At 38.3% G+C, this 12,101-nt stretch overlaps 1 protein-coding gene across 2 annotated transcripts in view; it reads left to right on the top strand.

The window, feature by feature from the left end:
- The window catches only part of CHN1 (chimerin 1), a 234,226-nt gene that overhangs the window by 134,595 nt on the left and 87,530 nt on the right, over positions 1-12,101 (top strand). Inside the window, exon 6 of one of the 2 annotated variants that reach the window (XM_062200515.1) lies at positions 5,637-5,925. In XM_062200515.1, coding sequence (XP_062056499.1) covers positions 5,637-5,925 — 289 coding nt within the window. Of the gene's footprint in view, positions 1-5,636; positions 5,926-7,878; positions 7,959-12,101 lie in introns of those variants that run through there. The other variant, XM_062200523.1, reaches the window with a different exon arrangement.

Raw genomic sequence — 12,101 nt, 5'->3', positions numbered from 1 at the left:
GGGGACAGGATGGGCAGATTGGGGAATGTCTAACTGCTGCCTTTTTTTTTTTTTTTAAGATTTATTTATTTATTTGAAAGTCACAGACAAACAGGGAAGGAGAGGCAAGAGAGAGAGGTCTTTTGTCTGTTGGCTCACTCCCCTATTGGCCGCAACGGCTGGAGCTGCGCCGATCCGAAGCCAGGAGCCCGGAGCTGCTTCTGGGTCTCCCACGCAGGTGCAGGGGCCCAAGGACTTGGGCCATCCTCCACTGCTTTCCCAAGCCACAGCAGAGAACTAGATCAGAAGTGGAACAGCCAGGACTTGAACTGGCACCCATATGGGATTCCAGCAGTGCAGGTGGCTTCTTTACCAACTATGCCATAGCACCAGCCCCCTAATTGCTTCTTAAACTGACTTAATGTTAATCCTTCAACTAATTCTTCTACTGCAATTCTGCATTCCAGAGCTACCTTCATGGCAAGTTTAGTGGGTTTGCTACTTCAGTGAAAATTATCTATTCTGCCAAGGAAATATCATCATGAATTGACATATTTTAATATTTTATTCCATTTTCCCATCCTGTATTATACAACAAAACACACAGAAGTCATATCCTAATGAAGTTTTGGTTGGATAAAGTGTTTTAAATTTTCTTGTATAGCTACACTCTCTTTTCTTTAGCTTTCCTCTTGGTTCATAGACTCCATTTTATTGGTATTTAGTTGATTTCTTCAAATTATTGTATCTGTTTTAACCTTTCTTTTTGGAGTACATTCATGATGGATGAATTTATGAAATGTTTATATTTCATCATTAGGTTAGCTTCTTTTTCTCTGGCAAGCAATACACAAATACATATTTATGATAAATAAAACTTTTTATATGTTGGTTTCTAGAAATACTTCCAGCAATTTATTAGCTTAGAAAAGTGTGTTGTATGTGTTTTGTTTTCTATTTGCTAACAGAAAACATCTGTTAGCTTGGAGCATTCTTTAAAGAGATACTTCCAAATCACTTTGGCCTCAAGTCAAAACTAATTCTTGGTTTTAGAAAAAATAAAGTTACAAAGAGAATGCCTTATACATATTTTCATTATTTTTGTTTTTTGTAAGTATAATTCATTTGCTGAAAATGGAAAGGATGATATTAAGGGTTTTGTTGATTTTATAAAGCTAGATGTTAGAATTATATATTCTGAAATTCATTGGAGTGCAACTGGGCACAGCATTAAATAGCGTTTTAAAATATGAAAGCCAAAACCTGGAATCACTGAGGAAAAAGATTTTTTTCTAGAAGGTAGTAATTACGTACAAGAGTAGTAATTCCATGCATATTATCCCCATCTTTTTTCTCTTTTGTTAACTCTAGTACACTTTAGAGATTATGGTGATCTTTTTCCTTTCTTTCTCTCTTTTTTTTTTTTGAGAGAGAGACAAAGCATACTTCCCCTCCCCCACCCAAATGCCCATTGTGACACACAGTGGCTGGACTGGGATAAATCTAGGTGGGACTGCTGAAGCCAGAAGTTCAGGTCTTTGACGTGAGTGTCAGGAGCCCAGTTACTCAGACCGTCACTTCAGCCTGCCAGGATCTTCATTAGCAGCAAGTTGGAGTCAGGATCAAAAGCTAGGAATCAAACCCAGGTGCTTTGAGGAGAGACAGGGGCATCTTAACTGCTAGGCTAATCACCGCCCTTGAGAAAGTGTATTTTCGTTTTGTTGAATTCTAAGTGAGAGTTCTGCCTCTACAGTTTCAAAAGCATGCTCACCAAGGAACAAACAGCTATTAAGCAAGACCCTGGCAGAAATAAATACATGAAAAGTAAATTTTCCTACATTGAGAGGAAATAGCTTAGCTTTAATGGTTTTTATAAATCAGTAACGTGCAACAGTCTAGATTTCAGTAGTTGTCATTAAATCCATCCAGTATGTCTTGCCTTCAATGTGGGTATATTTACTGACTCTTCACTGTTAAATTCAGAGACTTTATTCACAGAGCACAGTGGATAGGACCTCACCATCACCACTTCGCGCTCTGTTCTAGGCCCCCTCTATTTATACAAGAAATAAACTAACTCAGGGATATCCAAAAGAATTATTCAGACAGCTCCTACTTGACTTGTTGACTATAAAATAAACCAGTACAGAGATGACCCTGTACAGCCGGTGTGCTACTTATTTATTCAGATGTCTTCAATTCGTATTTACTGAATATCAATTCTGTTTTATTTTAATGTATGGTAACTCATTCTGTTGTTCTTTGCAGGGCCTAAGTACCAAAGAAGGGAAACCACCACTCATTGAGCCCACTATATATTTAGCTTTGACTGAAATACTCTAATGTAATCCTTACAACCATGTGGGCTTGGGTGATGTTACTCCTATTTTTTAGATGCAAAATCTGAAGAATGATGTTCCCGAAATCATCCAGCTTAGGCAATGGTAGATCCAGCATTTAAGTTCACGTCTGTCTGATGCTGAAGCATCCCACACATTTCAAACCTTTCTGCTCTTGGCTAAACCCTGCTTCACGAGTGCAAGGATGATTTTGTTTTTAGACAGAGCAGTAGCCCTAAGGCCTCATAAGCATCACTGTTTCCCTGAGAGCTTACGAAGCCTTTAGTTTCCTGGGTTTTGTAGTAGGAGAGAGATACAGGTTATGCTTGGTTTCATGAACCATTTTGCAGAAATATAACTTTCCTACATAAGAGCAAGATTATACACATTTTTGTAGTCATTTTTTTAAAATTTTTTTTATTTTTATTTATTTATTTTGACAGGCAGAGTGGATAGTGAGAGAGAGACAGAGAGAAAGGTCTTCCTTTGCCGTTGGTTCACCCTCCAATGGCCGCTGCGGCCAGCGCATCTTGCTGATCCGAAGCCAGGAGCCAGGTGCTTTTCCTGGTCTCCCATGTGGGTGCGGGGCCCAAGGACTTGGGCCATCCTCCACTGCCTTCCTGGGCCATAGCAGAGAGCTGGCCTGGAAGAGGGGCAACCGGGATAGAATCCGGCACCCCAACCGGGACTAGAACCCGGTGTGCTGGCGCCGCAAGGCGGAGGATTAGCCTGTTAAGCCACAGCGCCGGCCTTTGTAGTCATTTTTAAAAAAGTCAATCCAGGGGTGACCTTTTTAGAATTTAAAATTTTATATCTTTGAGTTGACCTGTTTTTATGTTTGGTCCCTATTGGAGTTGCCAAGGGAACAGGAATTTTATTATGAACCATTTAATACCTAAAAGAGTGCCTAGGTATTTTCTTAAATATTTGTTGATGAGTGACAGTTTGGAAGCCATAGACTTGTATAGGAAACTGTCCTGTTTTGCTGTTATGTTTGGCATCACCCCTGCCTGCATCTTCTTAGAATAGAATCCATTCCTGGTCTTTTTCAAAGATTTTCAGTCCTCGCTCTACTTCTCAGCCCAAGTGTATGTCTTTTAGTTCAGATCCAGAAAGTGGAGAAGTCTCTGAGAGTTTGTGCTGTGATGCTGTTCTTTATGCAGCTTACGAATAAAAGACAGTACAGTTCAGAATAGCAATGAAATTTTTCAGTTCTCTTAGTAAAAATAACGTAGTTTCCATCCTCCTTCTCTCTTGCTCTCTTGCTCTCACTCTCTCTGTCTTAATTCCAAAATGGAAATTCTCCTTCTCTCCTTTGAGGCTATGTTTTAATCAAACCAAATTTTGTGTTGTTTTAGCTATCTGATAAGCTCCCTTAAGGCTGGACCTGAAGGCTGGAGCAGACACGCAGCCTGAAGAGGAGTTGCAAATCATGGAGGGAATCCCTTAAAATAACTGAGTTGAAAAAGAAAAATGGACAAGCAACCCTTGCCCACATTGTATAGCTAGTCAGAAATGCCCTCGTTGGATGGATTAGGAATAACCCCTTGGAAAGCAGTAGGAAGTCTAGCTGTAGATTTCTACTTTTTCAGTCAGAACATTTGCAGCCCAGGCGAGACCAGTTCAAAGGACTGATACCACTATCCACTACATGGGTAGTCTTGAAGTACCATCTCCACTCTAAAGTCATAAGTCCCAACAAGAGTAAAATAGTCTGAGCCCTTGCTGAAATGCCTGTGACAGAGATGACTTATAAAGGGACTTCCTGATAAGCTCTGTTGTTCTTATTGTTGTCACAGGCCTTATGAAAATTACAAAGTAGCTTTCCATGTTTGATTGTTAATAGCAGATAAAGTGTGTTATCTGGAAGAAAAATGATAAAAGTTTTGTATTGAATGGGAAATCTTCATATTTAACTTGGTTGTAGACATTTTACCTTCCTCGTTTTAAGACTTACATTATAAAGAAAATTTATTTGGGAAGAATGTTTGTTTTTAACATAGCAAGAAAATGGAGAACAGAAAAGTATAATTATATATGGTTAAATAACTTGAGTGTAAATAAAAACTTGATTGCTTTTAAAGAACTAAGAGATGGTTATTATATGTTAAAATGGTCAGTGTGCATGGTACACTGGGTTCTAGATTAAATAATTAGTAAACTCTAATTTGAATCACAGAAACAGACTTGCCTATGAGCTTATAAATAGCGTTTTGTTTTTTAAGGACACATTAAGAGTTTTTAACTCCTATCCATTTGGCATGTATGCTATCCCAGAATCATGTTGTTACATAACAAGTTGGCAATCCTATTTAACAGTTTACTTAAACAGTAGTTATTTTAGTTCATCTCTGATCTGTGTTTAATAATGAACACATCCTTGCCAATATGTTTCATTTTTAATTAGGATCCTGTAGGATTACCTTCAGGAGACAACAGTGCCTTTTGGCATCAGCTTTCATTAAAGTTAGTGTGTTTTGTTGCCTGTATCTTCTTAGAGGGATGCTGATACCAGTCTTGACAACTCAGATCTGTTTCTGAGATTTGTTGCAGGAAGTGAAACAAAGTACTGAAATCATCATAAAAGGAAACCACTATTCTCCAGTCTTTAAAGCATGTCATCAAAACATGACTCAAAACTGCAAATTGAATTTCTGTAGTCTGAGAGTTTATCACTTACATGTCCTATATATTATAAATATTTCTTGCTCACACTTAACCAGCAGACACAGAAGGACTGTGTAAAAGGCAAGAATTCATCCTTGACTGAAGCCAGAAATAGCAAAAGTATGTTTCTGTGCCCTCTTGCCCTGCGTGGCCCAGGTTCTGGAGTCAGCTCTACTTTACATGGTTGCTGGCATCATTTAGTGAGCCCTGAAAGGAACGTTACCATTAAGTGACATGAATGCTGGGGTCTAAAGTACATTAACTATTTTTATTGATCACTTTGAAGAAAAAAATGTTAATATGGAAATTTCACATTAAGAAACTGCCCAGTTGAATATTGAATGTGTTTTAATAAGATATAAAGTTTCTTTTCCTCCATTATTCTTACAGGCGTAATGAAATGGCTTAAAAAGATAAAATTTTCTCTCTAGGGTAGGCATGCTTTTGACTTGTTATCCCTAGTTTATTGCAAGTTCATTCTTTGTGTTCAAAAGTTTAATTTTATATATTCTAGACAGTTCTCAGAGATTAGCCACAGTTTATTTAAACGAAGAAGACACACACAAACAATGCAATAGTTTTTTTATTTCCCCAGAAAGAATTCACTTACTTACTTTTCTTAAAAACATCTTTCCCATTTCATTGAGGCAGATTTGGAAGTCAAACCAGAAACTTCAGGCTCTACTACGATGGAAAGCACTTTGTTGGGGAGAAACGCTTTGAGTCCATCCACGATCTGGTGACTGATGGCTTGATTACTCTCTATATTGAAACCAAGGCAGCAGAATACATTGCCAAGATGACGATAAACCCAATTTATGAGCACATAGGATACACAACCTTAAACAGAGAGCCAGCATACAAAAAACATATGGCAGTCCTGAAAGAGACACAGGATGAGAAAGATTCTACAGGCCAGGATGGGGTATCAGAGAAAAGGGTAAGCGACCATGAAACCACACTTTATCTTTTTCTGTTTGGGTCCTCTTAAGAAAACCATTATTGCCAGAATACATTGATTTCTCCACAATGCTTTGAACGGTACATGCGTTTTCTTTTCTTTCTTTGTTTCTTTTTAATGTCTAGTTTCTGTGGTGTTAAACTTTGCTTGTTTAGTTAAAATATGTCAGATATATTTACTTCTGTGCTCCTGATTGTTTCTTATTTTATCAGTTTCATAGTTGTAAAAATATGTTGGAAAAAAGGTACTTAGAAAAAAAAGTTCAGGGGATTTGGTCAGAAGCTTAAAACTTATGATTAAGAAAAGAGCTATTACTTTATACAGAATTAAGGGGGTCACACTATATCAAAACTATTTTTTTGTTTGTCATGAAGTTAATGTGCTTTATAAATGGTTCTGCTCTTCATTGAGATTTATTTATTTTCTACTGCATGTGATTCAGTTCAGTCAATTACTGACCATTAGTTAGTGTTAGTAATCGGTCAGTCTTGAGTTGGGGAAGATTCATCCCTTTATGGACTGCTAACAAGTTATTGAGTCAGGAAGATCTACTTTCCTTATTTATAAAAGAAAATTTAAATGTTTCAGTTGTCATATTTTCATTGTGATGGATTTTAGGTTAACATAAAAAGATAATTCTTTGACATTAAGATGATTTAATTTTTGAGAATTGTCCCCACCATTCCCTTCACCATGATGATGTGAGAAAATTTTCTGATATTGTGTGGAATTTCATTGGAGGAATTTTAGGTATTCCAATTGGAACTTCATTCATTAATTTTTATATTTTGAGAACCTTTAATTGCTAGCTCAAAGAAGCCTAGTAGGTTTGGAACTTGAATTCCATTCCAAGAAGATTTGTGTGCAAGTTACTTAATTTCTTTGTACTTAGATTACCTTATTTGTAAGGATCGAATGAGATAGTATGTGTAAACTCAGACAGTGCTTGGCACATGGTAAGCATTCAATATGAGTTTTATGGCAATGTTTTTGAAATAACTATGTTACCTCAAGGTAGCACCCTATGAAACTTCCATTTATTTTGGAATATTTAGATATAAATTGGAAATTTAGATGTTTATTATCCAGGGAAAGTTTTAGCTTATGGCAGATCTTTCTTGGATTGTTATTCTGTGGCTATAGAGAAACCAGTGTTTTAAGTGGTAAGCTGTAAGAAATTTGTAAATAATGAGTTTTCACATATTCGTATTTGTTAGGAACCATGAACCTTGTTTAGAAGTAGTCAGAATTTGAAATTCTAAATATATACTTATTTTGTTCTTCCATTGTCTAATTCCTGTTTTTACATGTTGGTTGATTTTCTATCCATGACATTTAAAAATAATGCTTGCACTTAAATATTTAATGCTGACATTATATTCTATACAGATGTACTAGAATATTATAAGTCAGCATTTGTGAAGTGTTTTAAAATGTGTACATATCAGTCTTTCAAAAGTTGATCAGGCTAATAATAACCTTTGCTAATGTGTTCTGTGCATACTTTTCCATACCCAGGGACTTGAGCTGCAGACACTTAGCTATTTAACATTAGGCTGCATTTAACTTCACAGGGCCTTGGTTGTCCCTCCTGCAAAGTGGAAATGATATTCACAGAGGCAGCGGACCAAGGCAGATACTGCCTGGTGCACACCTTTAGCACGAGGAGGCATGATTCCCAGTGAGTTCTGGCAAAATTGCATGTCAATTCCTGGATTATCTTGTACTGGTAGCCAGTGATAGCTATTTAGAGGAAAAGCTGGCATTGGGAAGTATCTCCAGCAGTACATAATTAAGACATTACATATTAAGAATAATTTACACTTAAAATATCATTTTAAAAATTACTCTTTGCTTCAGATTGCATGCATCTTAAATCTAGTTGGCTTGGCTTAAAATCTACTCACTCAAAAATAGATTTATTTTATTTACAGGTGTCATCCAACAGGACAGGGATGATGACCTGTTCAACAGCTTGAAACGTTGATTCCCTGTCACAGTGGATGACATTTGTAAGTAAAAACAATCATATTTCATTGACTTAAAAAAAAACTATTGACACAAGTGTGGTTTAATAAATATTTTAATGGGTCCTTAATACTTAAAACACTTCCTGTCCATGATTCCTTCATTTCAGAGGCAAAGAGTGTTGGTGTTGCAGGAATTAATATCCTGTTGTGGAAAGGGTACTAGTGTTGGAATTAAGAGCTAGGTTCTAGTTTACTATAGCAGTGGATTTTATATGTCATTTCGGGTAAACTGCTTCACTTCTCTGACTACATATCTCCCCACCTTTTACAGGAGAGATTGAGATTAGATGAACTATAAGATGGCTTCTTATAGTCTGTGATCCTTCATGGAGTATAGGTATTGAAAGAGAGGTAGTACAGTACTAAAAACAGCACCCTAGTGGGGTCTGGAAAGGCAAGATCTGTTTTGTTTGTCCACCAATTAATCTATGAACTTGGAACAGTTACCCAGCCTGTCTGCACTTGAATTTCTTCATATGAGATAAGGAAACATTAGTTTCATAGGATTTTAGTAAATACTACAAAACAGGTTCTGCGTGCATATAGGTGTGATAAAAATTACATTTTTAAAAATTCTTTTCATATACACCTTTTCAGCTTTGCTAATGATCTCATATGGTTAGAACTCTCCAATAGTGTTGCCCAACTTTTTTGAATCACCTCCCTTTATTAAGAATACTTTTTGGGGGCTGGAGCTGAGGCATAGAGGGTAAAGCCACCGCCTGCAGTGCTGGCATCCCATTTGGGAGCCAGCTCGAGTCCCAGCTGCTCCATTTCTGATCCAGCTCCCTGCTAATGTGTCTGGGAAAGCAGTGGAAGATAGCCCAAGTGCTTGGGCCCCTGCACCCATGTGGGAGACCTGGAAGAAGTTCCTGGCTCCTAGCTTCGGGTTGGCCCAGCTCTAGGCATAGCAGCCATTTGGGGAGTAAACTAGCAAATGGAAGACCTCTCTCTCTCTGTCTCTGCCTCTCTGTCTTTCAAATAAATAAATAAATAAATCATTTTTTAAGAATACTTTTGGAAAATAATGTTTCATGAAGTCCACTTTGAAAGATTTTGAACCAAATAATCTTTTAATGTCTTTTTTTTGTTTTAAAATTCAAAGTTGAGAATTCCAGGTATTTTTGTTTAGGAAGTTCTTAGGGGATTAAGTTGTGTGTCTGAGCTTTTGTGAAAAGTTGAAAGAATTAACCTTATGGTCATGAAGGTTTTTTTTTCCTTTGTCACAGGAAGTAAACCCAATGAATTACTAGTCCCAAGAAAATCTGGTGGTCCACTGTGAGGGAAAAACATTTTTTTCCAAGTAATAGCTGTTCCATTTTTCTCACTAGTACTTAAGTTGTTTCCTTGGCTTGAAATAGCCATTAAAAACTTTATTTTTAAGGTTTGTTTTATTTATTTATTTATTTGAAAAAAAGAGTTAGAGAGTTAGAGAGAGAGATCTTCCATCCTCCCCAAATGGCCATAACGGCTAGGACTGAGACAGGCCGAAGCCAGGAGCCAGGAGCGTCATCTAGGTCTCAGGGGCCCAAGGACTTAGGCCTTCTGCTGCTACTTTCCCAGACATATTAGCAGGGAGCTAGATTGGAAGTGAAGCAGCCAGGACTTGAACCAGCACCCATATAAGATGCCAGCATTTCAGGTGGTGGCTTAACCTGTTTCACCACATCGCAGACCTCCCATTGGAAACTTGAAAAATTTTTAACATTATAGTACATTTAATCATAAAATTGTAGCACACTGAGAAGTCGGATTTCATTCTCTTCTAAAATGACTTAATTCACCACTCCAGAGTAGCCGTGAGCCCAACCTTACTTACTTCTTAAAATTTAGCTTGTAACTAGATTTGAATAGTTTCTTGTTCCAGGTAGTGAATATAATATGTTTACCTCAGCAGAGAGTATGGCTGAATTCTCTAGCCTTTGTGATAATTTTATACTTACTAATAATGTAATTTTAAATCCCCCAAACCCATCCTTTAGGAAAACATCTCATATAATATAAACTACCAAATAAAGTCTGTAATTTACCAGAAACTATACTAAGAACCAAAGTTCTGAATCTAGGCAGAATGTCTTTACTTCTTGATTGAGTGATCTAAATTCCCAACCTGTCCCACAAAAAAAAGATGTTTATGTTGGCAAAAGTATGCAAAATGAAGTGTTTGATTCTATAGAACTTTGACAACTATTAACTCTGTGTGTGTAACTTTTCTTCCTTTGTAAGTTTGGAGTGAATGTAGTGCTTTACATATTAATGTATTATTAAGGAATCTCTTATATTTAAATTCCATTTTCTGGAACCACCATTTTGCACAGTGGTTAAGCCACTGCTTGGGTGCCTGTGTCTCATATCAGAGTCCCTGGGGTTGAGTCCCAGCTCTGTTTCCAGTCCAGCTTTTTTCTGCTAATACATACACTAGGAAGCAGCAGATGACAGCTCAAAGTACTTGAGTCCCTATTACCCAGATAGGAACCGGCACATGGAAGATCAATCAATCTCTCTCTCTGTCTTTCAAATAAAATAAATCGATACATTTTTAATTTCATTTTTCAAAGACTTTCTTGGGATTACCAGACTACATAACTAAAGGACAACCTCATGAAATTTGAAGCTGAGGCCGGTGCCGCAGCTCACTAGGCTAATCCTCTGCCTGTGGTGCCGGCACCCCAGGTTTTAGTCCCGGTCAGGGCTCCGGATTCTGTCCCGGTTGCTCCTCTTCCAGTCCAGCTCTCTGCTGTGGCCTGGGAGGGCAGTGGAGGATGGCTCAAGTGCTTGGGCCCTGCACCTGCACGGGAGACCAAGAGGAAGCACCTGGCTCCTGGCTTCGGATCAGCGCGGTGCGCCGGCCGCAGCGGCCATTGCAGGGTGAACCAATGGGCAAAGGAAGACCTTTCTCTCTGTCTCTCTCTCACTGTCCACTCTGCCTGCCAAAAAAAAAAAAAAAAAAAAAAGAAAGAAATTTGAAGCTGAAATGTGATTAGGACACTGCCATTACTACTGACATTCTTTACCTCCTTTATATCCTTGGTCTTGTCTCCTAGAATAGCAGAAGGGACGTGAGCAGTCCGTGTATGCTAATTGGCTTAGTCTCTTATGAAGCAACTCCCGTAGATGTTTTTACTTTCTTTAAAAAAATACATGCATGACACATTATCTGAGCCATGTAATTAATCTTTAAGGTGAAGTCAGCAGGAAAGCCATACTCATCGACTTAATCCTGAGTAAGAGTAACACTGCCAGAGGAGTGGGTGGCATGAAGCAATCTACCCGACACTGTGGTGATTTCTTGGTTTTGTACCTTCTCAGTCTTTGAGACCTTTTCCTGTCATTCCTTGCTCCTTCTCAAGCTATGCTCCCCTGCTTGTTCTACTTTGCTTTTATCTACCCTACTCCCTCTCCCCTGGTCAAATTTCACTGTGGCTTTTTCAAGGTTAGGATTAGTTGTTGCAGGGGAGACTAGTCCCTTAGAGAGCTGCCTAGTGTGTGCAGATCACTGATTTGCATTAAAAGACTACAGCTTCTGCGTAGAACTTCTGGTAACTGGTTGAGCCTCCATAAACATCCTCTTTAAGGTAAAAAGGCCTGCAGTGTTCAGTGTGTATTCATGTGTTCTTCTCATTTTTTTTTATAATTTTTTATGATATTTATTTGAAAGAATTTTAGAGGTAGAGAGAGAATTGCTCATCCATCTGCAGGTTCACTCTATAGATGGTCGCAACTGCCAGGACTAGGCCAGGCTAAAGCCAAGAAATTCCAGGAGCTTCTTCCAGGTTTCCCACATCAGTGGCAAGGGCCCAAACACATGCCAACTTCCGCTGCTTTCCCCAGGCCGTTGGCAGAGAGCTGGATACAACCAGAATACAAACCAGAATCCGTATAGGATGCCAGCGTGGCAGGCAGAATTTTTACTCACAACACCAGAACACCGACCCCTGTCTGTATGTTCTTGAGCAAGCCCTTTCCCTTCCTAAGTCTCAGTTTGTCCCAGTCTCCGAAATAGGGGTTATGGATGCCATTGAGCCAGCGGTTAGGGAAAGTGATGAGTTTTTGTTGTAAGACCTTCCTTGTAAATACAATGTAGTACTTGAAGCACTGCTGCTTTCTGGGATCAGAGCATCCACC

The sequence above is a fragment of the Lepus europaeus genome, chromosome 1 (assembly GCF_033115175.1).
Source record: "Lepus europaeus isolate LE1 chromosome 1, mLepTim1.pri, whole genome shotgun sequence".
Lineage (NCBI taxonomy): Eukaryota > Metazoa > Chordata > Mammalia > Lagomorpha > Leporidae > Lepus > Lepus europaeus.
This window is presented reverse-complemented; position numbering and strand designations above follow the sequence as displayed.